We start from the raw sequence: 27,851 nt of genomic DNA, 5'->3' as shown, positions 1-27,851 counted from the left end.
TGGTACGAGTGTGGACAGCAAACGCAGCAGGAGGCGGGGTTACCGGCAGGAGGCGGGGAAGGGATTCTAATTCACGTTCTGTCAAGGGAGCTTCTTCCGCCCCTCCGGTACGGCCCCTAGCGTGAAGGGTGCCTTGATGTTCAGTCTGTCCTTCTCCGCCTCCTCCTCTTCATCATAGGGTTCATGATCATCCTCATCCTCAGCGTCACTGTGGTGGGGTGTGGAGTGGAGGGAGGCAGACGGAGAGGGCGGCACCGAGGAGGGGCGAGGGTAGCGGAATCCTTGGGTCTGGAAAGACGTGCAGACTTTTAAGTGACCGACATCTGAAGTGCGTCAAGTATGAAACCCCTCACACACCAGTAACATTACAGTTACATTAGAGATGTCCATAAAATGGGAACATAATAGAGGGGGGGGGGATGGTGGGTATGCATTTGGCATGACCAGAACTATCTCCATGGGGAAGAGTTGCAGACCAGTGGTACGTGAAACAGAGGCCGTTTGTGTGTCGTTTAGCCACGTAGAAAACGGCGAAGATCAGGACAACCACGTTGGCTAGCTGGCTGGGTAGGAATAGAGCTGTTGATTAGGGTGTGTGTGTGTGTGTGTGTGTGTGTGTGTGTACACAAGGGAGAGAGAGCGCGCGAGAGATCAGATGAATAGTCGTCTTCTTATCTAAATGTTACTGTGCCAATTAAACCAAGAAAGAATGAGAGAAAAAAGTTCAGGAATTCTTTTCAAATAATACAAGAGATAAACCCCAATGCACAACTCTAAATGCAATATTTAGGTCTATGTGAAAATATTAAAAATATTAAACAACTCTTGCTTGTTAACAGACTCTTAAGTCTGTGTCAAGTCCATACAGTTCCACATTCATATCACGAGTGGTAAAGAATCGCCTACAGGTCACGAGATTTAATTTGAAGCTATAATCACAATAGCTAAATAAAATCAAAAAGATTAAAAAATGAAAAATAATTTTATCTGAGTAACAGACTAAAAATGTATTAAAACAAAAAGAAACCTTTATATTGGTATTAGAATCATTTTGGCAGATAAGACTAGTGTGCCTTTACCAAAACCCTCAACGCAGAAGGCTGGACTGATGGTCGTTAGACTATTGGGGAGACCCGCACTCCACATGTTCAGATAAGAACAGTGCGGGAAGCAATGTTTCCTCGAAATGAGGTGAGTGCAGAAGATGAGAGGAAAGGATGGTGGGGAACGTTTTTCTGTCATAGCCAAGCAATACCAGACGTGGCTACGGTCTGCTTAACTCATGGGCAGGACTTAATATCTGGATATATCCTTACACATTCTCATGGACAGGAAGCATGTTATTTAACTTTATGTTTACTAGTGATACTAATATAATATTACGAAGCATATAATTATGTTTGAATTTTTGAAAGTTTTAGTGGTCTCCCAGAAAATATGCAATGTACATAACTGCATTATACACGTAGTAATTGTATCAATTAAAGGAATCTACTTAATTAAAAGAATCAATTAAGACATAACTATATAGTTTACCGCCGGCCTAAACATAAATTACACAACTGCCTTGCTATATATGACAGAAGCCTTACAAATGTACAGATACTGTAGCTGGAAACGTCAACACCGTTCAGTGTCAATAGGAGGCGCTATAACGGATCGCTGCTGACACATACGGGCACTTGTCTAAGAATCTGGGTTGCTGACAAGACAATAGACATTAAACCAAACTAGCTGTTGCCTTGGGGCTAAAATGTAGGCCTAATAGTATCCAGACAGTTTTTGACAGTGGTCAAGCATCTTAGCGCATGGAAGTAGCCTAGATTTTGTGCGTCGGCTTGCGCTTACTAGTTTTCCAGGCACTGTTCATGCACCCAGCCGCAGAGGACTGCACAGACACTTCTGTTTAGTTAGTTATTGATGTGTAGCAGTCCAGGCACATCCTCTAGCCCAGGAAATGACAAAGGTACTGAGCTTCAAGCCTGATACGATGGTTCAGCATGATATCCCGAAGAACTGACTCTGTGCTAATGACTTCATCTTCCTACATCAGTCCTAGCGTTTAGCACAGAGAAGTGATCATATTCCTACCCATTCAGACTTGGTCTGTAGTTTTCGATGTTACGTTGCGGTAATAAGAGTCAATTAAGTGGCCATGTGACCACAGCACTTGGCCACAAAAAGAGGAAAGTTCATAAAGTTCATTTTGTGGAGGAATCAACCGAGTCGTGAAACAGAGAAGATGTCCACCAAACAGAATAACACATTTTAAAACCCTGTATCATACATGTAGGCTATAATATCTGAGTGTAGTTACCTCAAACAGAGTGAAAGTAATTCAATAAATTCCAGGAACACATGGCCTAGTCATAGTTCTCAGTTAAGACATAGTTCAGGACAATGCAAATAACTGTAATCCATAATAAGTACACATAAAAATACAATATTTAATATCAGTAATTACAAATGTCAAGGATAATTAACAACATTTTTTATTATGCAATGAATAAAAATAAGTGTTAAATGAAAAGGGTAATATCAGGCCGAGTATTGGGTTATTGGTTCGAATGCCAAGGGATCACACCTCCTACTGATGTACGCTCTGAATAAGAGCGTCTGAGGAGTGTTGTAAATGTCATTTATTTACAGGCCATCTGATGTACTTGGTGCTGTCCACACCGTGTGGTGCTGAAAGACCAGAACACCATGCTTAAATGTACGTGGCACTATATGGGTTTAAAACCCTCTACACCTGAAATAAACATAAAAAAGGAACAGAGAAGGTCCGGGCACAAGTGCCCATACTTGGATGGCAAAAGTCTTTACGTAGGCCAAAAGCTGAGTGACCTATGCTGATCTGGAACACATCATGTGTTAGGATTACAACCCCTCCACGTAACACCTGTTAGAATTACAACCCCTCTACCTAACACCTGTTAGGATTTTAACCTTTCCATGTCACACCTGTTAGGATTTTAACCCTTCCATGTCACACCTGTTAGGATTACAACCCCTCCATGTAACACCTGTAAGGATTACAACCCCTCCATGTAACACCTGTTAGGGTTATAACCCCTCCATGTAACACCTGTAAGGATTATAACCCCTCCATGTAACACCTGTTAGGGTTATAACCCCTCCTTTCTTCTGTCCATCCTCTGGCACATATCTGTTAATTTAGCCTTAGTTACAGTCTTCCTAAAGAATAAGGTTTTACCGTTGTCATGGTTATTATATTGCCGGCGTTTACACATTAGTCACCCCTAAATGGTGCTAAAATGTTCTGTGATGCTTCTGTTGAGGAGTACTAATTTTTTGAAGTAGCTTTCTAGGAGAATGTGGTCAGAATCTGGGTTGGAGAGTAGCTGCTTCTTTTTAAGATAGAACATGAAGCCCTGGATCGTGGGGGAGGAGGTGGGTATAGAGGTGCTTACCGGCGGAACTGCCAGAGAATTCAGTTTGAATTGTTCAGGAAACGCTCTGCTAAGGGCCAGGTGCCGAGCATGCATGTAGAACTGAAGACACAGGAAGAGCACAAAGACAACAGACTTGTGAAGACAACACAAACACAACAGACAGACTTGTCAAGACAAAACAATGTCAAAACAAGACAAAAACACCCTAACTGATGATGCTGTCAGTACTGATGATAACTGTGAACATGCAGAAGCATGAGGTTTTCTGCGCTAAAGGAGCATTTGGTTTCTAAGGCCAGTAAAATCCCTTTAGTCTAACAAGACCTGGACGAGGCAGACGACGGACACTGGAAGAACCTGGTCCTCACCCGGCCCAGGTAGCGCCAGTCCAGCAGGTCTGAGAGCCGCTCGGTGCGGTTCCGTTGGATGATACGCTGCCGGCGGGACTGCTGGCAGAACGAGAACATGAACTGGGTCAGCTGGTTGCATGACTCGTCCGCTGAACGGAAGCGCCGGTCCACGATGTAGATTCCTGTGTGGCGAGGAAATGATCATGACATTACGCAACTCTGCCTTTCCATGAGATAACCCGAGACGTGGTTAGGGCTGTAAACAGATAACACTTGTGCCTTAGATGTACCTGCATAAGTGCACTTGTAAGAAACGCGTGTATAGCACGGTGGCCAACGAGTGCAAGCGCAAGGTAGGTGTTTCTAATAAAGTGGGCAGAGCTTAAAACATGTCAACAGGGTATATAGGGAGAGGAACTGCAGCAGCACAAGTGCTCTGATGAAAGACAGGCAGACTGGGCCCAGCTCTGGGGGCCCCAGGGCTCTTTCACCTACACACCTGACAGGGTGAGAAAGTTTCTTAACATGACTACAGGGCAACTTTTAATTCACACTAAAGCCAAATGTGAGAAACTACACAAGTTTCTGTATCATGAGTTTAACATCTGACATCACTCGAGTAGTGTGCAGTTATATTTTCTGTGACCAAATTAATTGGTCAAATTATTACTAATTTTTACATTACGACAGAGATCCGTTTTCATCAGGCTTTTTAAATATAAAGTTACTGGCACTCACCATAGGCTGAGGGGTCCGACACATGTTCCTCCATAAAGCAGCCAAACCCAGAGAGGTTAGTGGTTACACTTGGAATACCCATCACCGTACACTCCCCTGACCGTGAGGATTACACAGTGCAAGTGTTTACATTTTCAGCATTTGTCCGATACAGAGTAAATGACATATTTATCAATATTACAGTGTGTCTCATTTGGTGCAGCTAATGGTGAGTTATATAGCTAGGTTATGTAAAAGAACGTGTGTGTATAACCTGGTGTGTATCCCCAGGGCTCATAGTAGGATGGAAACACTCCTAAGTGACAGCCACGGACAAACTCCTCGTAGTCCATGGGCAGCAGAGGACTGGTGGAGGAGAGAAACTCTGGATGGAACACAATCTGCGTCGCAGAAGCGCGAGAAAAACAAAGTTGTCATCAACAAGTCCATGAAGAGCTGCTCACGCTAGCACACATGTTCCGTTACTATGGAGATGGATGCAGTGCATGCATTTCGCATCAGGAACCACATCAAAGTAAATCAAACCTGCAGGAAATTGTAATTGTAAAAGAGCAATTTAGAAGTTTGGTCCTCTGACTCCCTGAGTTGCAGGGACGTACCTTGACTCTGTCATTGCGGCTGTTGAAGAGGCCAATCCGGCGGATGTTGCTCAGGATGGGGTCAGAAGAGTCGTCCAGCATGTTGTGAGTAGTCACTGGAGGGAGGGAATGTCTCTGTGTGTGTGGGTGTGTGTGTGTGTGTGGGGGGTGTGGTGTTGAGGGGGGCAGGAATACATGTTGAGATAAAAAATGGCAATCAATAGTGGCACTGGTCCATGAGACATTTTCCCATCATCCTCAGAGAATCCAAGGAGTGGGGTTTCATCAAACATACTCATCCCAGACAGGCACAAGAGAGGGCCAAAAATCCTAAAGGTAATAAAGTTAAAGCCAACGGAGACCAGTCAGGTTGGTTTCATTTGCATAATTCCAGCCTAACTGGCCTCTAAAGATTTCAGTCATTATTAGCGTTGATAAGGCTATGGCAGGGCAGAGTTTAGATATGTGAGTCTTAGCCCGGTTAGGTGCATTAATTTCCCTGGTCTTTACAGATGCCCTGCAAGCATTACAGATGCACCTATGCAAGCATTAGCAATAAACCTCAGCCTTTAACATCCCAAAATATTGATAGAAAAATAAATCTTAATCAAGTGGTGGTAGCGTTGATATTGAGCAGAGGAGATATTTGTCAGAGTAAAACATTCAATGTATTGACTCATATTTGAGAGTTCAATTAGTCACAGTCCACAAAACCGAGAACGATTCTGGGGATTCCATCACTGATGCCGAAAGGCTGCACAAAACACGCTGTAGCCCTGCAACTCCCCACATCCTCCCACCACCTATCCACTACCTCACCACCACCCCCACCCCAGCTGGTGCAGCTCATTCATAAAAAACACCAGCATGAGAAGCATGAATGAATGGAAGGTGGAAGACAACTTTCGTTTTTAAACCACACACTCTCCGTCTCTGGACACATAATCATCTCACACCATCTCAAGATCGTTAAATGAGTGTAGACAGAATTTCTCAAGCCAAGAGGTATAGAGAAAATGCCTATGAACTCAGATAAATGCACAAGGCCTGAGAGACACTGCCCTGGCCATCATCTCACAGACATAAACGTCCCTGTTGGAGGCAGGAAGTCTGACCTGTGTTGCATATATGGCCCTCTTCATTATGGTGAAGTCATCCCTGTCCAGGATTTTGTTCATGTCTGGGATCTCGCCCCTGTAAATACACACACACACACACACACACACACACACACACCTTTTCTATTGACCTCACCAAGACTGGCATCTGACTGAACTGACCAATTGACATCACACTGCATCACCATAAATATGTCAACAACCATCAACGCTGATGGTGTTATGTGCAGTTTCGTTGCCTTCAGCCCCTCCAGCAGACATTCAGAGGGCGTACACCCACACAGAGGTCAGAGGTCACGCACCCACACGGAGGTCAGAGGGCGTGCACCCACATGGAGGTCAAAGGTCACACACCCACATGGAGGTCAGAGGTCACACACCCATACGGAGGTCAGAGGTTACGCACCCATGTGGAGGTCAGAGGTCACGAGACTTTCAGCATTTTCAGCTCTCTCTTATGAGCATTCCTACCTTAGCAAGGCCTCATAAAGATGTTTGCCAAACTTCTCCTTCACAGCTTGGACGGTGTCCCTGCAGAAAAGAGCAGAAACATCAGTGACACTCAAAAAGGGCAAATCACACATCAGTGGTCCTGCACAAAAGGACAGATTAACACCTACAGAGTGAACCAGAGTGAGCTAGAGTGTAATCCAAATTATGGATCTGATGGGGTTGAGCTAATGTACACTGGGGCTAATCTGTAGCTGTTAAAGCAGGAATACAGGGTTGTACTGATACGGGGCAGTATGACTGTATTGATACGGGGCAGTATGGCTGTACTGATACGGGGCTGTATGGCTGTATTGATACGGGGCTGTATGGCTGTATTGATATGGGGCAGTATGGCTGTATTGATATGGGGCAGTATGGCTGTATTGATATAGGGCTGTACTGATACAGGGCTGTATAGTTGTATTGATACATAGCTGTATTGATACGTGAGCAGTAGGGCTGTATGGATAGGGGATTGTATTGATACCTATACAGGGTCCCTGCGTGTGAAGACATACCACAGCTGCTTGCGTACTGCCTGGCCTTTAAGACTCTCCACATTAAAGTTGTTAGTCTTCGCTGGCATGATGAAGAAAACTATTATGGTTGTGTCACTCTTTCGCACCTGACAGACACACAAACACACAAAGCTTTGCACTGTTTTCCACACAGAAACACAAGGAAGCAAAGAAATTAAACTTGTGTATGATGTAAAAATCATATACTTCTTAATGTATTGCACTAAATACTTAAATCCTATGCAAGTATTTGTGGGCAAGTATTACCCATTATGAGGTACTACATAAGGTTTAGCACATTATGTTCAAATATACGTTTTTAAATGTTGTGCTTATTTACCCAACATTCCGCATTTTATGCAAACGTTTGTGGCAAAACCTGAAGATGTTATTAGGGCCAGGGCATTCTGTGCAGTGTGTGTGTGTGTGCGCGCAGAGTGCGTGTTCTGAGAAAGAACTGTACCCTAAGCAAGTAATTTAGTCTGGCTAAAGATTCCAGGAAGACATCAGCTCCCTTGTTGGAGAACTCGTACCGGCCTGCGATGAAGAAAAAAAGGCTTTTCTCCAGATTGAAGTCCAGGTGGCTGCCAGCAGAAGGAGACACATCATCAACATACAGGTTGCGTGGCGTTCCAACACCAGAATACTTCCACGAGGCTTCCAGCACTTCTTTTGCTAAATTGTGTCACAGACATTGGGGCTTGTAAAATGTGGCTCCTGGCTCATCACAGTGTGTACGTGTGGCGATAGGGAGGCTGTACCCGTAAAAGTGACCCCTAATGAACTCCTGCAGCTTGACTTTGTTCAGAGAATGCAGGTTCTGGAACTCGTGCATGGCTGAAAACTTCTTCACATTCAATCCATTTGGTGTAACCACATCTGCACAGAGGACAGGCAGGCACAAGAGACAGACAGACAGAGAGAGCACAGCATGCCTTCCTCACCGCAAGGGATAACTGCAGGAAAACAGCACTCAGATAAGAAAGATGATGCTGAAGTCAATCAGTACACGTGTAAGTATTATTCATACAGGTTTGGCGCACAATAGGTACATTTATTCTGATATCAACTCACAACTATGTGGTAACACAGGATTCTGCAGAATTTCTGTACATCTACCCTGCTCTGTAAGTGAGGGATGCAGAACTCTGGTATCTCCATTTTTTGGGGGGGATTGCCACCTGTTAGGTTTCAGTGTGCCTGGTTTCCTGGATCTTCTTAGGGAATGTTTTAGAGATGCAGTACTGTTTGCTTGTAATCAGCCAGTGTAGTGGCAGGACACACACAGAGGACTCCTGGCGATGCGACGTTCCAGCCCACCTGGTTTCCTGTGAAGCATGTGGTCGGCTTCCACGGCCGTGATCTGGGACACGGTGGTGAAAACGTGCGAGCAGTGCACGGCTGCTCTCTCCAGGCAGTAACGGTGGTAAATCTGCCTCTCTCCCGCTTCCCGGTCGATATCGAACTGAGACACACAAACACAAACATGCAACACCAGAGTTAGCACGCATCGCACAGTAAAGTACAGTCCAAGCACCCCCCACCTGGAGTCACTCAGTACGCGGACCCTCACTGCGATCCCCTCTGCCACAGTTCACCACCTTCCTGTTTCCAAGGGCAAATCTGACCAAATGCTGGTTGATATTTTAATAATGCAGAGCCACCTGTAATTAATTGCTTATTTTTCCATTTTTAAAACATTGTTATTATTGTGGTGACCACTGTTGGCCAGAGGAGGATGGCCCCCCCTTTGAGTCTTGGTTCCTCTCAAGGTTTCTTCCTCATGCTCTAAGGTGTTTTTCCTCACCACTGTTGCCCTTGGCTTGCTCACTGGGGGCTTGGACTCTGACATTTGTAAAGCTGCTGTTGTAAAAATCGCTATACAAATGCATTTTGGTTTGATTTGACCTATAAGTGTTGTGGAAAAAACACCAAGCTAGTGTTTCATGCATCACTATAGTTCTCTTTTTACTAGTCCCCTTACATTTTGTTCTTCACCTGTTTCTCTGAGGGCAGGATGAACCCACAAGTGGTGAAAGACTACTTTCATGTTTCTGGTACTGAAGAGAAACTGGTTTGAACTGGATCTTCACCTCCACCCATCAGTTCACAGGTGAAGCAGGTCTCCACTCAGCAAGCACGAGTGTCTGCTTCCAATCACTGTCAATTAGCCTTCAGGCTAACCGAATGACCTTTAGGATCCGATGACCTTATGCACAGTACTCCACAACCAATTATCACTGCACAGGCAAATGCTCCCAGGTTTTTGTTCACGGCCTATTAAGCATTTTGGCAAGCAGGTAACGCTTTGAACTAGTAAGGTCTAAACACTCCTGGCTGTCATCATTTTAATTACATTTTTGATTAAAAAGACTCCAAAAGAACACATTCTGTATTTTTGTCTTATGATTTTTTAAAATTGAAACTGCATTACAATACATGCAGGAAAAATTATTTTGACTTCATTAACAGTCCAAGTGGTTCACTGTGGAATAAACTGTATGATACCACTTCATTTAAAATGGAAAAAAAGATGTGACATGTAATACGTGCGTGTGTGTGTGTGTGTGTGTGTGTGTTTAAGTACTTTGGTTCACCTTATCCAGATTGTTGTAAAAATCCGCGTTTCCAGCACAAAGGTACCGCCCTAGGAGAGTAGCATGCGTCGTGAAGATGGTTGCCATGGGAATCTTACGGGCGCGGCTGAGCACAAGCCCCGCCCCTGCCTGCCACTCGTGGAAATGAGCGATGACGTTGGGCTTGTCACGAAGTTGCTCGGTTAGCTACGGACAGAGAGATGCCTCAGGGTGTCCGCAGCACTTCTGCATCGCCATCCTAGCAGTTCTGCGTTGTGACTTATTCTCAGTTATCTTTGCAAAAAACACACAAACAAACAAAGTCTCCCACCTCCTTGAAGAACCAGGTCACGAGCGATCCGAAAATGAGTGAGTCGTTGGCGTCTCGGTCGTGGTAGGGCAGCCCGACGGAACACGCGGCCCACAGATCCCCCTTCCAGCGGTCCAGATTCCACGCAGCCGCTCCAATATCGAAGAGGATCACATAGGGACTCCCCTCAATGAGCCAACGGCCGAAACGCACCTGCCGCAGGCACACACACGGGTCCAAGCTAATGTTCTCAAAGGCACAGGGTAGCATGAATACAGTCTATGCTAAATCATCTTATTTAGTCCCATGTCACACTATCATAAATTATTTTCCGTCCATGCATCCTTCCGGCATGTTGCTGGACCTGGTTGAGGTGTTTTAAGTCCATGGCCAACAGGTGTAGCAGGCTTTAGGGGTCTCTGACTGCCCTCTACTGGCCACAGTAAGTATGTATTCAAAGCAAAGTTGTTCTAAAGGACATACATTGCCCGGCAAACAAAAGAATCAAGGCCAGTATCCGTAAGCGTCACTGAAACGTACATAAGTCTACATAAGGTCCCACAACAGCATACAAACAACTTTTAGAGTAGTGCGTCTACTCATTGGACAAAATACAACTTATATTGCTTTGTTTTTGTACTTTGTAGCATGGACGTCGTTAGGCCTGTTTGAGCCCTCTTTGAATGTCCCCACAAAGCATGCATTAGTAGTTTAAATCGGCAATAGTTCTCACATATTCTATATTTTTTCAAACGTGCCATTGTGACTCCGAACCACTAGCACCTGGGAGTGTTGCTGCTGTAGAACCTAGAGCTCAGTTTGAGACGGAAAGATTGAATGTTTAATACCATTATCGACCGCTATTTGCGAGAGAGGACCTCCGTGTCAAAGAATGTTGCTGAAGTTTGTGTATCTCCAACATGAGAGTAAAGAAATTAAGTATTTTGGATGTCTGTTACAACTGTCCAACATGACATCACATTGACACGCTAGTGAAAATACCATTAAGCTAGCAGCGGAAACCCGATGACTAACGCACATCTAATGTAACATTAATTAAAAAGCAAACAAAAAATGACTCGTGCATTAAAGAGCAGGTGTTAATGGATGTAGTTTGTACTATACCTACATTAAACAGGGGGTAGTTTCTACTGTATTTCCATAAGGGGGGGGGGGGGGGGGGGGGGACCTCGAACATACCAGAAACATAATGTAATTTCAACCTATAAACGTGTAATAACTTTGTGCTAGCAAAAATCTTTCATAAAGGTGTTATGTCATCTTGCCACAAAAATCACCAGCAGACACGTGTATAACTGCGTGTGCTCAAATCCCCGTGCGTAACCACGTGTGCTGGCGTGTTCTCAGTCGTTCACTGTGTGATGCTAAATGTCTCACCTGACACCCGCTGTTGACGATGGAGTCAATGGCGGTTTTAATGGCGGCAGTGGGAGGCTCACACTGCTCCACCTGTGTCTTGAAGTTGTGCTCGTAATACGGCCCCATCATGAAGTAATTCTCCCCCCACTCATCTACCGTCACCTTGGCCTTGGTCTGGAGCACGGTGTATATTCCACCCACTGGCACATAGGGAGCAGACGGGGAGGGGACACACACAGACAGGGGAGGAAGAAAAGGGATTTCAAATAAATTTATTTTCCTTTGGGACGACTTTTAGGATTTCGCTTTGCAAAGGTATGGGGAGCGCAGGGGCCAGCGAAACGGGACTCTGTTTCCATGAGCATCCCACCATCACTGTTAAATGAGGGAGACAGTGTTCAGCCTGAAACCTGCTCTAAAATCTTAGCATGTTTGAGTCACGATGCTTTTAGGGAGACTGAATTTATGAACCTCTGCAACCGACGGTTTTATCTCGCATGCACACGATCTCTGAGGCTGTACAAACAAAACTTTTTTTTAAATGCTTGCTCTTTCCACGGGGAAAAAAAAAGATGTGTCTCAAAAATCTGCTGTTTAATATTTAACTAAAGTAAGTTTAGTTGCACTCTGTGCATTTCAATATTTGTTCACAGCGTGCAAAGATATTCCCTTTCATGTCAAAACCATGCACGGCTTTGAGGAGTTTGGAGTGAATACTCATTCAGCTGGAGATTAACCCTGCTCTTTGAGACGATTAATCTTAATTAATCGTTTTGGTTTTTTGTCTTTTTCTGTGTACTTCTCAGACAGCTACTCCATAAGCAGGGTCTTGTGACATGGCAGATTATGCAAATTCTATCAACTGTAATAATACTTGATATGTTGGGATTAATAGAATCAGAATAATTACTCACATGTTTAGTAGGTTTACATCTAAAATTACACTTAAAGGAAGATCAAAGAGAAACCTCTCACGCGCCCGTTCACCTTTGTTGGTTACTTCCCACGCGATTTCGAATAGCAGTAGATCCTCGATGGGTAACGGTTCCTCCTCCCATAACGGAAGACCGCTCAAGGAGCTCATCGACAACGATCTTGACAAGGGCATGGTGGGGAAAAAATCGGTTTATGTTCCACACGAAACACAATGCTCAACGGCAGGAGATCCGCGGCTGTAGACAGGCTCGAGGAGCGGTTAGTGCGGCCCCAGGTTGAACAGGTGCTACCAAACACAAGGTGGTCTGGACAGAATGTTTGCACTGTCGCGCTTGCGGACAAGGGTTCACCTCCTAAACTCCAGAGCGCGCGCAACTGCAAAAAAAAAAAAAAAAAAAAAAAAAAAAAAAAAAAAGAAAGAAAAAGGAAAATCATCACATACTTGCGCACTGGATAAGCGCGCGCCTGAACTTCACCGACGTTAGGATACGTGTTTCACAAAGGAGCATCGCGTATTCAGGTATACTCAGCGCATCTTAACCAAATGTTTTACAGCTTTAAGGCTTCACCTTTTTTATACAAATTGTAAATTAGCAATGTATGGCACGCTGCATTATGAGTTGTCGGACGTCCTGGGGACAAACGCCTAAACTACACAAAACAAAGGAAAATAAGTGGTCAGTGACTCAGTATAGTGCTCTCGTATAATGTCACCATTATTTTAATAAGGGATTTAACATAAGAAAATTATTGCGTTAACACCCTCTATAGTTTATTTTGGCATAGTTTCCCTATAATACGATATATAATAATTATGGTAATTATGGTAGCTGGGGTTCTTGGAATTAAGGAGATACAGAAAGAATACAAACTAATCTGTACGAATGCCTAAAAAAGAAATGATTAGGTTCTTAATTATTAAAAGGGAACGCTTAATTTTGCATTTGATTAGTTACATTTTAGATACAAACCATGAAGGGAAAATCCAGCGTTTATTATCGATCCCATACACTACCAAATTCTTTCACAAAGCAGTCGCTTGTTGTTTGGAAGGTAAGCGCGTGTAGGGCATCTGGGCCGTGCATAAAAACGCATCCAGCTCTCCACGGTCACGCGCTTACGGACCCAGAGTGCGGTATCGGGGAATTGAACGATCCTAATGGGATCATTTGGCATCGGCATGCAGCTGAACTGAAGAACCGAGACTATAGCCCATCCAGTCTATCCGAAGGTAAGAGTTCCGAACACTTGCCGGACGTCAGAATGAACGCCCCCCCTCCCCCCTCGCGTGAGGGTTCGCTACAAGGCTATATATTCAGCGAAGCTCGCATCAGTCATTTACAGTCAGACATAAGAGCAGGGATACGCGTCGCTATCCAGCACCATGAAAGTCCAGGCGTTGATCGTGTTCATGTCGGCACTGACTGTCCCGTACGGATCAACGACAACACTTCCCAAAGACACGGGAGCCCCCGCGCACACCCATATACCAGGTAAGAGACATGTAAAACTAATTTTACATTTAAAAAGTTACTATGGCTGTAGCTACACCATTTGTTTATTTTAGATTTTGCACCGATTGGATTCAGAGTCTATCCCATAATGGAACAAAGAGACGTTCACGAGCTCGACCCCTCTGAAGACGCGAGTCTTTGCTTCTTTCTGAAGGAGAAAGACGTGGAGAGCGATGTTTCTTGCAAGCCCCGGTTAACACGCAGTAAGTTTAACTACAATCCATTTGGACTGAGGTTTGGAAAACGAGACCGACGTTTAAAATCGGACAGTGACCGATTGAGAACCAGCAGGCTGCTGCCACTTCTACTTTCTGCGAGAGACCTGGAGGAGGCGTCATGAAGAGGCTGCTAATTTTACGCATCTTCACCTGGATTTATCAGCGGCCTCCCGGTCCTGAGCAACCACGCCACCACTGCCTATTAAACCACGTGCAATTGCCTATGTTTCGGAATGTTCTCGCGCATTTAATGAACAACCGTGTGTGACTTACGGTACGTCGTTTGTGTGTCGTTGTATGTACAGTAAACGTTTTGTATTGTTTGACAATGACTTATTCTTGGGTAGACTGTTAAACCTAGCGAGGTGTTCATGTACTTTTTGAACCACAAGAGGGAGACAATTCGGATTAAACTCACGAGCTTCTCTGATCGAACTCACAAGGACATTTGGTTCAATGTTTATTTAACGTTCATTTTGCATTTGCAACACAATCACGCTTGACAGTCATTTTCCCTTTTAAAAATAGGAGCCACATCGTTGATTAGTCTTAATTGCTGTAACAAGGGGGGGGAGACAAACAAAAAACTACTGTAAAAGACACAACAGCATTATTCACAACAGGGTAGAAGCAGGAGCCCCCCTGTGGTCCACTGCAAATGTAAAAATGCCCCACCTGGACTTTGACACCTTATGAGAAATTGCAAAGGAATGTGAATTCAGGTTTTAGCCATATTACCAACTTGGACCACCACCACCACCCCGTGTGTGTGTGTACATAGTTTGCATGTGCGAGACGGCTGGGTGGAGCATGAGCGTTGTGGCTGCTACAGGGAGGCGTTACAGGTCTTTAAGGTCCTTTTGAATGCTCCAGAGGGTATCTGCACTCTTCTTGAGCTGGGCCACCTCCTGGTCAGTCGGGGTCATGTTGACCACACTGGCCACTCCACCGCTGTTTAGCACACAGGGCAGGCTCAGGTACACCTCATTCCCAATACCGTACATCCCCTGCAGAGATGTAACAATAGGGCTGTGACATACTAAAATAATGACCATGCCAAACTCTATACTGCAAGCCATGCTGAACAAGTAAGAATCAGGTCTGCAACAAGTTTATAGCCAGTAGCTTCACCCAGAGTAGAGCTACACAAACTGTACTGTATCCAGTGAGACACTCAGGGTCCAATTGCTCTGGGGGGCCAGGGTGCCATGCTGGAGGACACCAGCACAAAGTTCCTGCAGGGTTCCTGCTCAGGCTTCACCAATGAGTGTAGTACCCCCCCCCCCCCCCCCACGCCTCCTCTGGAAATTCTGTGACAATGCAACACCCAGCCAGCAGGCACTGGTCCCTCACCTTCACCATGGTGGAGACTGGATGGACTCTTCCCAGGTTCCTCACCAAGCTCTCAGTCAGATCGGCCACACTCAGGCCAATGGCCCAGTTAGTGTAGCCCTTGAGCTTAATGACTTCATAGGCACTGCAAGAGGAGAAACTTTGAATTTCCACAACTTTTTCACAGAACTTAAAAGGTTTGCTTTGTGTAGTGGTGGATACTCAAGTGTCAAAGCAGAGGAACAACTCATGCATGCCCAAAAAAAAAAAAAAACCCTGAAGGAAGAGCTCAACATGTATAACAAAAGGAACTCGGCATTCACAAAAGGAGGAAACGTCTTTTATGCGAAACCAGTCACCCAGTCTGCTTTATACAGAGAGGTGGAATTCAGCAATCAGTGTTCTAGAATGCATTAGTACAGGCTGAGCACAGAGACCATGTGCATTTCAAGGGCTATTCAGTGTCTGGTGTCTCCTGTACGGTTACCTAATACAGAGGATATCAGTCTACCATGCTGTGCACAGGTGTGGGGCTTACTCTACCTGTCCACCACCATCTTGTGTACCTCCTTCCAGTTCTCACCATCTTTCTCGGTACCAATGGCAGGATTGAGACTCTGCAGGTTGACTCCAGCCACATTGGTGCCACTCCACACAGGCACTGCACAAGACACACCACAACAGTGACCCTTAATATGGACTTACAAGTGTAGTGTAAGGCCAAGCTGGTCACCACAAGCTTCCATTAGCACCAGTTCAAAAACCTTAGCAGGCATTTGGAGCACGTGACATGATCCAGCTGCGAGAGAGACACACGCGCACCCAGCTCTGACAGGCTCGTCTCGCGTCAGCGTACATTTCAAGACAGCATTAAGGTTTAATTTACTCCCCTTGCAAAAGCTGCTGAATCTTGGATCATTTGAATGATTAGAACACCAAAACCAAAAGACTAGAAGAGGCCCTAGTGCTGAGCACATGAACATCTTAACTTAAATTGGCAGGATTAATGCAACAGGTCATAAAGTGTGCAGAACCCTTTATCCACACCCCACCCCCTTCCATTCTACACCAGTTTGGCCTGTAGCCCAACTACAGAAGTATCACCACTGAAACTGACTACAAGCCAACAAACATCAACATCTGAAAGAAAGTTTAGTCGTAACCTTATCGGTGCTTGATGCATGGGAGCTTTCCATGGTCACAGAGGTGGAGTGAGCAGTGTGACATTTTTCTAAAAACAGCACAGAACAGCCGTTCCGTATACACAGCACGTCGTCACTACCACCACTGCTGTAAGCCAGGTGTCCAGGGTCCAGGCCAGCATCTTACCGCTGGAGTCTCCATGCTCGCCCAGGATGAAGCCGTTGAAGCTGCTGGTATGGATGCCCAGCTTCTTGGCCATGAGGAAGCGGAAGCGGGCAGAGTCCAGGTTGGTGCCACTGCCAATGACGCGGTGCTTGGGCAGCCCGCTCAGTTTCCACGTCACGTAGGTCAGGACATCCACTGCAGAGGGAGAAGCGGAGACGCATTTAGACACGAGCAGTCTCACAGGAGGCAGGAGAGAGCCATCCCCGGACAGATCGTCCCTTCACCTGGGTTAGACACCACGACAAGGACGCAGTGGGGACTGTACTTCACCAGCTGAGGGATGATGTGCTTGAAGATGTTCACGTTTCTCTGCACCAGGTTGAGTCGGCTCTCGCCCTCCTGCTGGCGGACCCCCGCTGTCACCACCACGATGCGAGAGTTCGCGGTGACCGAGTAGTCTGAGACAGACACACACGTCGACTGAAGCACTCATCCAATCTTCCCAGTCATCATGACCTGGACAGAGAGGCAGGCAGTGCCTCACCTTTGTCAGCAGTGATCTTGTGGGTCTTCAGGAAGAGGCTGCCGTGCTGCAGGTCCATCATCTCTCCTTTCAGCTTGTCTTCAATCACATCGACCAGTGCAAGCTCCTCACATAGATCCTGAAGAGGAGAGCGAGAAAATGAGAAATTGGGGGGGGGGACTGGAAAGGTCACCCCCCCAAAAAAAGACATTCAAAATCTATAGGCAAAGTCCTGAAGGGAAGGGGGTCATGTGAGCAGTGTGCACACAGGTCCTTACCCGGAGCAGGATGCTGACTGCACAGGCCATGCCCACCTGACCTACACCCACCACAGTCACCTTGTTGGTGGGCAACTCGCAGGCATCACTGGCCACAGGAGTAAGGAGTTTCTCCATGACTGAGGCCATGATCTGCAGAGACAAAGCTGTTAAATAAGATCCTTATACCTTTAAAAAAATAAAAATAAAAATAAAAAAGCCACCACACACCCACACGACTAGCAAAACAAGTTATTCTTCACACCCAAAAGCACCAATGAAAAATGACTCAGGCTGCATAAGCACCTCCCACTTAGGAGAGGCACCTCTAGAACAGTGGCAGGAACAACTCTCCCCAAGGCTATTCTTCAAAACCATCAATCACTGCCTTTCATTAATGGTGGAAAATGTCAGATATTCATCTTTATTAAAAAGAGAAAAAAGAAAAAAAAAAGAAGAAAAAAAAAAAAGTTACACAGACCAAGTCACAACATTAAAATATTCTAAGTAGGAACAACAGAAAACCAAGTCAATTTTAATTAGAGACAGTAAAAACAGTGTATTAAACAGTAAATGAGAAACACACTGGAAGTCATCTTCATGACTAAATAAAAACCAAAAGGAATCATTAGGCCTGTTAAACACATGACACCAACACCCCTCTTCCATTACACAGGGACAAACAACAGGAGACAGGGCAGGAGGGAACATCCCACACCCAGGATACAGGAAAACCTGCCAGCTTTTATTTCCCCTTACTTGGAAGACCAGAAGAATCAAAAGCAAAACCAGAAAAGAACAACACCAGTTCCATGACTCTTGCAGCAGAACTACGGCAAGTTTCTAGTCTCCAACCACCTGCTTTACTATTAAAGAGCAATAAGGCAATGGGGGAACAAGGCACAGGTGAGTGGAATCTGCCAGTTGCGTGGCCCCGCCCTCTATCGGTAAGGTCTACAAAATATAATTAGGAGAGTCCTGTTAATTGAGTGTATGCCCCTCAACACTGTGCCTTTAAAGTGGTCCAAACCAAGCCATTTTCACTGAGGGGACATCAGAACTATTAAACTGAACCCTCTGGCGTGCGAACGTTTTTGTAGCTCTAGTCTTAAGTAACATTCTGTTTTGCAAGTACACATTTTCTTAAACGACGTTAAAATTCAAAGTGCCACATATCTCGCAGGCACTTATGCCAGATGTCAGGACGACTAAGGCCTACTTCATTCCTTAAATAAGTAAAAATAGTAATTATGAATCAGCCTCACACATCACCTAGCAGCATCTATTCTGAGGCCTGTACCTACGGTAAGGCAACCGTCCTTAAGGCGCCCTTGACGGTGTAGTGGCTGCGCTATCAGTGCTTTGCCAACACTGCCGACATCTTGAACTTCTCCGCTTTCACCTTTACGTGCGTCTCACCTGTTTTCTGTCCAGCGTCAAGTTTAAGTCAGGTTTAAGTCGCTCTCGTTTGCGCGGACCGGACACATCGCACGTTGTTCAACTTCAGAGAGGTTCAAAGAAACAGGGAAAGATGTCCGGTTCCTGTACCTGAGCTACAGGTCGTATATTTCAGCAGCGTAAATGCACAGCGTTGAAACTCTTATCGTACAGTGTATGGCGAAGAGGAAGCGCGGATACACGCTGTCAAGGTGGGTTTAAAGCCACACCCAAGACGTGCAGTTTTAAATACGTATCCGAAATGTACTACAACTACTCTACATAGTCAGCCATGAGGGCTTTTTGGAATAGCCAACTGTACCAAAAGCCTATAGAAACATTAAAGAAATAAGAGAAATTAATATAAATTAGGATAAACATTTCTAGTACGTACATTCGTTGGAGTTTTTAATTTGGTCTTGTCCTGGGTTGTGTAAATGCAGGTTTTCTGCCAGGAGCACACTGCTTGTCTGCAGGCAGCAGAGGCAGTGAAGGAGCACGGGCGCAGGCTTGGGGCGATTCCGCAGCTTCCGCAAGCACGTAAACTCCGCATGCGTGGAGCGCAGAACACGTTGAGCCCGAGGACACCCGACGCTGCACACCCCGAAATGCCATGTGGAGCATATCAGCGGCGGCACGAACGCACCTGGTGAAGATGGAAAAACCTGTTTGCTGTGATGGCAGATCGCTTGTAAAGTTTGGTTTCATTCTGTGGGCATTGGCTGCTGCCTGAACACTGTTATTATCCGTTTAAAAACATTCACTTGTCTTTATGGGGTAATTTTAATCCCTGGTAGTTTAATTTAAGGTAGTGCTTCTATACAACCTACAAAAACGTTTAGGCTGGGAATATGACGCTTAGATGGACTGATGAGCAAAGTGAACGGCTTTGACAGATGGCCTGGATTAAACCCGTATTGTGTACATCAGTATTTGTAGTGCAGTTGTGGTGTAGATTTAAACTAAATATGAATTCCTTTAAACGGATTTACTTTTTATTATTAGTTCTACTCCTACACCTGTGGTAATAAAGATTTTTTTTTTTTTAAGATAACGTGACTAACACGATGAAGTGTAGTAGTAGTAATAATAATAATAATAATAATAATAATAGAGAAACGAATTTAGACCTTTGTATGTCTAATTTTAACACGATCTTTGGTCGAGTCTCTTTCCCCCCACCCAAAGTGACCTTGAGATGATGACACGCTCCACGCCTTCTCTGAGAACCTGCGCATTGCGTGCACAAACGGAGGAATAAAGACCTAAAGGGGGAAGGAAGGCGTCCTCGCGTGCGGATTTAGACATGTCCCTCTTCTGATCATGTATTGACTGGTTTGAGGACCGATCAACAACCATGTTCTTGGCTGAACAGTTGTTTTAATGAACGAGTACTCAAGTACCTACCCCGCTGGAGCTTAGCCTAACGTGGGTGTGGGTGGGTGTGTGTCGGGGGGGGAGAAGAAACATAGCGTCTCATTCCCCCAAGTAGTTTACAACATTCAAGTGGTACATTAGCAATTGCTCTGAAATGGTTTCTGTAGCATTTACTGCTAATCTTTTTTTTTTTTTTTTCCACTGTCATTGTAAAGCGACCTTGTGTCTGTGAAATGTGCTGTCTAAATTGAATTTATTATTATTAATCTGCACCCAATGCAGCTGTTGTTACCACGTTTAACCAGTGCAAATGAAGACCTAAAACAGTGCGCAGTGTCTGGGAGCACATTTTCTGCTCCAGGCAGGACAGGCTTGGACAGCCGAAGGGGGACTTATTTTAGTGACCCATGTAACTGGGACAAATCCAGGAAAACACTGAAAGAGTTCCAGAAATAGGCATGGAATCCACCTCACCTCTCCACAGCTGGGAGGGTGACCACTCTCACTCCTGCAAAGGACAAAAACTAAAGGAGAAGTGGGGATAACTGTGATGGCGACGTTTCGAAGTGCCAGATCACCGCCACCTCTCTGTGGACTCAGAGATTGTCTGTTTGTTTTGAATGTGCGGTTAAATATGTGCTTTGTAAGATACTATGTTTGAGTTACGCAATCAGGCCATCAATAACTTGGCAAACAGGGGGGGGGGCTCCGACATGGCGCATTCCACCGATCCTAGCTTTAGACAAACACAGATTCTTATTTCAAGATACTTGTCATGAATTTTGGTGTTCATGAATTTGGTGTGAGGCATGCCCTTTATGAAACCATGTCCAAGCCCAGAAATCCTTGTAGCTATAGTAACGAAGCTGAAATTGCTGAGTCACCTAAGCAACATGCCATGTTACCCACACACCTCTTAAACACAACTGTACCAATAATCCCTCACACGGACGAGGGGGGCCAATGGGGATTCAGCTCCACCTTCTAATGCAGCCAATAAGACGCAAGAACAGTCATCAATGAACGACAGAAACCCAGTGTTTAAGACAATTTTAAAAAATCGAGAAATTGAGTGAATCATAGAAAGATGGGATTGTGCAAAAAAACAAACAAAAAAAAGTAATTATGTAGCCAATAACATGCACAGTATACACAATGATGCTATATGTGTACTGTTGGTATTCTGTATTTAATACAGATGAATTACACTATTGTTTGTTAATGCTGCCTCAGTAACTGCAAAGTGAGTGACACGTTCTAGTCTTCAAAACAGACAGATCTAGTCTGTAACATGATGCAAAGTTTTCTCTGAGTAAAGAAAGTTCACACACACACACACACACACACACACAAACAAAACATCCCGAAGTCGTGTAGCTGGATGTAAACCACATTGACTTATAAGCAGTTACGTACACTCATCAAAGCTACATAACAGTACATATAACAACACAACACAGTAACCTCAGAATGCTGTTAATAGGAAATTCACCTAGAGAATAGTCAAGTTCTGACCCCCTCGCAGTAGAGTTTTAAACCCTGCACTGCGAAAACAACAAACCAAACATACAAATTAGAAGTCTTGACATGAATGGTGAACACAACTGGAATAACCCCAGTGCAACCCCTCAGCGTCCTCACTCACAGTACTACTAATCAGTGACCTCAATCCTGCGAACCCAGCTAAACAGTGGCCAATCAGAGAGCATCTTAAAGTCAGCTCCATTTGTTCTCCATGAGGGGGCGGGATCAGGGAGTGAGCTGTGTGTAAACTCAGAAGAACACGTGGGACAGTGTGCGCTCATACCTGTCTATCCTCCATCACGCATATAAACTTTTATAATATAAATGATCAATATATTGCTATATTATCAATCCATTAATACATATTGCGACTCTGAGGCAGTACAAAACACACGAATAATAAAAACAATAAAAGCATAGTCAAGATAGCATGTAGTTAATAGAGAAATAAACTACATGGTAATGATAATATATTAAATGGTAATATGAACTTTGACGTACTAATCCAAGTTACGTGACTAAGGTCAGATTTATGTCTGTCTAGTTAGATTCATGCAAAGCACAACACGACACTGGTTGCCCCATTTGAATGATATATTACTTGCATGCACCAAACGATTCATATTCCTGTGAGACCGCAAAGGAACACTGCGTCTAGTTCACAGGGACCTCTATCATAAAGGGAGGGGGGTGGGTGAGGGGGGTTATTAACACCCCAGATGTCTCTCGGAATTTGAGACCGGAGACATTTCCACTATCTGTGGAGGCTGTAAGTGTGTAAGTTCTGTGTGTAAAAGCAGCTCGTAGGACCAGTGAGCGCAGACGCTTCGGAGAGCGCGAGGGTCACATCCACTCTACCACAGACACGAGATCGCAATTTTAAGTCTGCACAATCCATATGACAGGGTCTGCAAAACCGAAGCGGAAACTAATACAGAACTCAGAGGCGAATAAATCGCAATACATTAGGTGGAAAAGCAAGTATTTTTCCACGGAATTGAGGTGGACTACACATGAAACTATGTAATTCAAAGGGAGGGCCGCGAAACGCGCGCGAGGGACAGCTCGCTATACACCCTCTGACCCCAAACCATCAGATCCAGGAACAGAGGACGAGGTTGAGAATTAGGGAGCGTTAACGGAACCCATTTCTCAGAACTGGGCTCGACACAGTCCCGCAGTCCCGGCTGAAAACTGCATTAACTAGACGAACGAAATGGATTATAATGACACCAATAGTCACGCACAATTTCGCATGATTCACATATCATGCTTTTTCGCTGAACGGCGTGACGCATGCATATCTCCATTAGTGCCTAAAAGTCCCGTGAACTCAAGCACACACGAGCGCACACACATGCACGGATTCACACACGCACAAAGACGGACGCGAATCAGACGACCTCGGCGCTTCCACGCTCGGATAAACTCCATTTGTGGAAACCGAGCAGCGACTACTACGGGCTGCGGGCCTTTTACACGCTACTCAGACATCGATTAGGAAAAAAAACAGGACCGAGAAAACGACGAGCACTCTGACCTCCCGCCTTTCACGCTCAAATGTTCTGCATTACAGTGCAAAACGATGAAGAAAGACAAGAAAAAAACACAGCTGTTGGCTCTTCGCGTTTTTGTGTTCTTTGTGTAAATTAAATAAGTTTTACAAATTTATGACAAACTTTGTTTGCACAGCTTATGAAGGACTTCTGTCGAAGCGTGTTTCTATTGAAACCTTGTGTACTTCACTGCAATTTCACTGTACTTCACTCATTCACTCTCTCGCTTTCTCTCTCTCTCGTCGTACACTTTATTAAGTACACCTGTTCAATTGCGCAACACAAATATCTAATCAGCCAATCACATGGCAGCAGCTTTGTCGACTGACTCGAGCGGATAAAAAGGTAACGGTAAGTCAAATAACGACGCGTTACAAGCGACACACACAAACGAGCATCTCTGTACGCGGGACACCCCTGTCACCTGAAGCTACAGATCACACAGACTAACCAAAGCTGGACCACAGAAGATTGGAAAAACGTTGCTTGGTCTGATGAATATGATGAGGGATGTTTCCAGCGCTTTGTTGAATCTGTAGTACAAAGAATCAAGGTGGTTCTGGAGGCAAGAGGGAGTCCAACCTGCTACTATAAAGGTAGACCTAATACTCTGGTTCATGTGTTTATATGTATGTGTATATATATATATATATATATATATATATATATATATATATATATATATATATATTCAAAATTAACTTATGTATATATAAACTGGCTAATCCTACTACTACTTCAGAAGCACTTTGCTTGCACGGCTGTTGAAGGACCTCTGTTTCTCTGGGAACTCTGTGTACTTTACTAGTTTTGAATCTCTACATCTCTTACTACAGTACACTGCAGCTACTGACCTGGAGTCTTCTTAAGATTTATGTAAACACACACACACACACACACACACTAAGGTAGATGGAGAAATACAAGATGTTCTCTCTAAATAACGTCAAATGGTTATTCAACAGTTACATGCAGAGTCAAAGAGAATATGATTGAATATGGTTTTATATTATATATGTATTTATATTATATATTTATATTATAGTTTTAATAGGCAATCTGTGGGAAAAGCCAGGACGCTGTAGTGAAGGCCTAACGCTGCACAGCCGGCGCGGTTTAGCGGTGATGTTTCGTGCTGCATCGTTCACGTGTTCAGTAGCTGCGCGAGCATACGAGGGGAGCGCTCGAATACTCGACCGGACGGGCGGCTTCTCCCAGAAAATGAACCAAAGTTCTCAAACATCGGCAAAACTAAAGTTAAAACACAAGTATTAAACCAAGCGGACTGGGTGTTTGTTTTGACTCGCATGCACGCCACGTTTTGTCTGTGGTGGCAACTCCGACTGTAAGGAAATAAAGAAGTGCATACGTAATGATTCCATGTTTGAAACACACGCTGCAGTTGCGCTGGGAAAGTCTACTATCCAGACTGGCTTTAAGCAACAGTCCTAATGGAAGATTCCAGAGTACTAATCCCTTCTCGCAGCCTACAAGTCGATTCATTCCTGCACACACAGACAGAATCTTCACTCCTGCTCCAACATAAAATACAACAAACCATAACAGAAAATGTGTATTTATTTTGCTAGTTAGTGTGGGGTGGCGGATGATTTTTACATTTGCAGCATTTGGCAGACGCTCTTATTCAGAGCGACTTTAAAAAGTACTTTGTCATTTACTGGTAGAATACATTCTAGTACAGTACAGTAGGTTAGAGTCCAACATACCAATGAACTAGAATACTGTAGAAATACAGGGATGAATGCTGATCCCTAGAAGTACAAAATATATATAACTTCTAACAGACAATGATAAGTGTAACAAACAATACCAGACAATAAGTACTAGGGTTTCTGTTCAATTCTCTCCCCATTTCACTTGCTATCTAAAAGTCCTGTTCTATGACACCAACCAGTTTTGGAACATGTTTATTCTGAGATATGTGAAGCCAAACCCTGCAGGTCAGAAGACTGATGTTCAATTAAGGAACTCAGCAAGGCTTCCAGGATTTGTCCAGCATCCTCTCACTCCAGGATTGTGTGATCACTGTCGCCTTTAGAGTTTCAACATGCGCTGTCTTTTTGTCTTAAAATAGGAGGTTTGCCAACATTACTTCAGGGAAACAATCACTCTCTTACACATTGGTTGTAAAATAGCATAAAAGGATCCGTTATCACCAATTCCTCCTCATGTATTACTGCAGGATTTCTGTGTTGGGTTTCTTGCAAGAGATGCAATCTTAGAAATCAAGAGAAGTTTTGATCAGTGTGCTGAACACCTTTGGACCATCAGAATTAAGGGTTTCCAGTGACAGTGCATTTTAATGCTAAAGGACCCTGCGTTAATGACCTATCTTCTTGCAGTTCCAGTTAAGGCATGACAGGAGGACATCAATGAAGTTTTAAAGAAAAATAACTGATTGACATTCTTAGAACTTCAGAAGCCCATGGGATGAATGTGATCATTTAAATGTCTGCTGTTTCATATAGAAGCTGGTTTCATCTCCTAGAAATTCAGAGACACTTTGCTTGCACAGCTGATGTAGGACCTCTGTGTGAAACGTCTTGACAGAGGAATAACTGGAATTATTCACCTGGAATCTTCTTTGTCTATATAGAAAGTGAAAGAGAGAATGAGAAAGATACCCAAACTGGTTACATCTCAGTGACAAACAGAGTTGGTTTGTCTATATATTTCTCTATGCACCCCTGTTTTTCTTTTTCCTCAGTTTGGATAGAGCACTCAACCATTTCACTGCGAGTTATACTGTATATGACTATGTATGTGACAAAGAAACCAAACTTGAACTTGAACTTCACTGGATGGCAGTGGTTACCCAAGAGATGAAAGATTTGAGCCAGTGCAAAGATACCTGAGGTGTCCACACACAGCCAGAGTGTCACATTAAGTCCGTGTAAAATGTTTCCGTGTAGCTGAAAGTGTTTGCTGTTGCTTCACAAGATCTTATCAATTGGATCACAACTCTGGGGGGATCTGGCAGCATGAGAAATCGTCTGACAAGGGAAGCGAATAATCTTAAATATAACATCAATATCACTGGTCAGTAACTCTGGCCTACTACACTGGGCCCTATGAATAACAGCTCAAACATAAACACCAAGCTTCAACAAAACCATTATTGGCACAAATTATTTGTATGGAGACAAAGATTGGAAATGTATTAATAAAATTGCAAAATAAAGGTAAATAACAAAACAATAAATTCAATACAAATAATACAAATACAAAACACTAATACAAATTCGTTCATTGAGACATGTACCTACAGCACCAACAGCAACAAATTGCTAGAAGACCCGGGCTCACCATTTGTGAGGCAAGGGCACCCACAAGTGGCATTTAAAAGTACTGCATGCCCATATTTTCAGAAAGAAATCTGCCCAGCCAGTGACATTTCTGAGCATTATGTCGGGTGCGTGGTTGCGCGCTTGCATGAGTGAGTGTCTAGAAAGCCTCATCTTAGAGTCCCCGACAGCTCAGACCTGCACAGCTGAACTGTTTTTCTTGTCGTTCAGTGCAAACTGCAGTGCGTTGGCTGGGCGGGACACCACAGAACACACCAGCTGCAAAGAGGCACGAGGCCACAGCTCACGTCACTGTTCAACGCGTCACTTCAAACAATCCACGTTCATTTCAGTACTGACCTTTTAATCAATATCTTACAATACATTTGTATAATGCAAGTGCACGTACTGCATGTGCAGCAGGTGACGTAAAGGTTGCCACTGAATGTGGGGGAAATGTTTTTAAATCCCCATTAACAGAAGCACCCCGGTGCCATGCGAGCGTGTCTGCGGACTCGCTGATAGTTACGGCGGTGAGGATGAACGACCTTGGAGCCAGTGGTGCCACGTGCCACCAGCCAGCTGTTTGGGACTCTAGGCCAGTGCGGGGTTCAAACTACAACAGTGGCAACGTGCAAAAGTTTGCAATGACAATATGTCCTGCATTCCCTAAATGTGGCCGCGCGAGCTTTTGCCCGTTTCCCAACAGACTATAATCGCCATTGCTGGAAGCACACACCTCCACGGCGCGCTTCCTTGTGGTGTCGAGGATCTGATGCAGTTAAAGCAGGTACACACCTTTGTAGAAGCTGCTGAAACAACAACAGGCCCACATGCACCATTCTGTGCTGTCTGGAGCCTCCAGTGTCTCAGGTGGTTCTCAGAAAGGATTTCAGTGGCTGTTCATCAGTCTGTAAATATTCTATATGCAGAACTTGCTCTAATGTACTATTAATTTATAATGATTAATTACTCCTATAAATGATTAATTACTCCTGTCCAAGTCTAATTAGGTGGTGTAAAAAGAACAGCAAAGTTACATGTCAGTGTCGGTTTACAGCAGTATTCAAACACCTTGCTGAAATGAA

The 27,851-nt window shown here is 44.4% G+C and overlaps 3 protein-coding genes across 4 annotated transcripts; 1 reads left to right on the top strand and 2 right to left on the bottom strand.

The window, feature by feature from the left end:
- Nucleotides 1–34: 34 nt before the first annotated feature.
- gys2 (glycogen synthase 2) lies at nt 35–12,584 on the bottom strand. The gene is made up of 16 exons (XM_027026645.2): nt 12,464–12,584; nt 11,495–11,676; nt 10,118–10,309; nt 9,808–9,993; nt 8,531–8,675; nt 7,972–8,089; nt 7,674–7,794; nt 7,211–7,317; nt 6,672–6,731; nt 6,198–6,276; nt 5,104–5,217; nt 4,758–4,884; nt 4,505–4,600; nt 3,785–3,948; nt 3,435–3,515; nt 35–288 (listed from the first exon to the last, which is right to left on the bottom strand). Exons 1-16 carry the CDS (start codon nt 12,582–12,584, stop codon nt 82–84), a joined length of 2,100 nt encoding a protein of 699 aa, XP_026882446.2. The 3' UTR covers nt 35–81.
- A 1,190-nt stretch (nt 12,585–13,774) lies between these two features.
- Nucleotides 13,775–14,467, top strand: kiss2 (kisspeptin 2). Its single transcript, XM_035528481.1, has 2 exons — nt 13,775–13,905; nt 13,980–14,467. Exons 1-2 carry the CDS (start codon nt 13,797–13,799, stop codon nt 14,264–14,266), a joined length of 396 nt encoding a protein of 131 aa, XP_035384374.1. The 5' UTR covers nt 13,775–13,796; the 3' UTR covers nt 14,267–14,467.
- A 124-nt stretch (nt 14,468–14,591) lies between these two features.
- On the bottom strand, nt 14,592–20,068 carry ldhba (lactate dehydrogenase Ba). 2 transcript variants are annotated; one of them, XM_035528480.1, is made up of 9 exons: nt 19,396–19,482; nt 18,984–19,117; nt 17,586–17,717; nt 17,329–17,446; nt 17,069–17,242; nt 16,806–16,979; nt 16,020–16,137; nt 15,498–15,621; nt 14,592–15,151 (listed from the first exon to the last, which is right to left on the bottom strand). In XM_035528480.1, the coding sequence occupies exons 3-9, from the start codon at nt 17,712–17,714 to the stop codon at nt 14,984–14,986; spliced, it is 1,005 nt and encodes a 334-aa protein (XP_035384373.1). In that variant the 5' UTR covers nt 17,715–17,717; nt 18,984–19,117; nt 19,396–19,482; the 3' UTR covers nt 14,592–14,983. The 2 variants fall into 2 exon arrangements, with proteins under 2 accessions (XP_035384373.1, XP_026882450.2); XM_027026649.2 differs by lacking the exon at nt 18,984–19,117 and having other exon boundaries at nt 19,396–20,068.
- Between the last annotated feature and the right edge of the window lie 7,783 nt (nt 20,069–27,851).

This window comes from Electrophorus electricus, chromosome 7 (assembly GCF_013358815.1).
Source record: "Electrophorus electricus isolate fEleEle1 chromosome 7, fEleEle1.pri, whole genome shotgun sequence".
Lineage (NCBI taxonomy): Eukaryota > Metazoa > Chordata > Actinopteri > Gymnotiformes > Gymnotidae > Electrophorus > Electrophorus electricus.
The sequence above is the reverse complement of the archived record's forward strand: the minus strand, read 5'-3'. Positions and strand labels throughout refer to the sequence as shown.

Bases quoted from the DNA above. Each gene is read 5' to 3' on its own strand.
- gys2 (XM_027026645.2), bottom strand. From the start codon at position 12,584: ATGCCCTTGTCAAGATCGTTGTCGATGAGCTCCTTGAGCGGTCTTCCG. The intron at 8,090-8,530 runs GTGGGCTGGAAC...TCCTCTGTGCAG, and splicing joins CATGCTTCACAGGAAACCAG to ATGTGGTTACACCAAATGGA. The intron at 5,218-6,197 runs GTCAGACTTCCT...CCACACACACAG, and splicing joins GGGCCATATATGCAACACAG to AGACATTCCCTCCCTCCAGT.
- kiss2 (XM_035528481.1), top strand. From the start codon at position 13,797: ATGAAAGTCCAGGCGTTGATCGTGTTCATGTCGGCACTGACTGTCCCG. The intron at 13,906-13,979 runs GTAAGAGACATG...TGTTTATTTTAG, and splicing joins CGCGCACACCCATATACCAG to ATTTTGCACCGATTGGATTC.
- ldhba (XM_027026649.2), bottom strand. From the start codon at position 19,554: ATGCGGAGTTTACGTGCTTGCGGAAGCTGCGGAATCGCCCCAAGCCTG. The intron at 17,447-17,585 runs GTAAGGACCTGT...TCTCCTCTTCAG, and splicing joins CAGTCAGCATCCTGCTCCGG to GATCTATGTGAGGAGCTTGC. The intron at 16,138-16,805 runs GTAAGATGCTGG...TGTCTTGTGCAG, and splicing joins CGAGCATGGAGACTCCAGCG to TGCCTGTGTGGAGTGGCACC.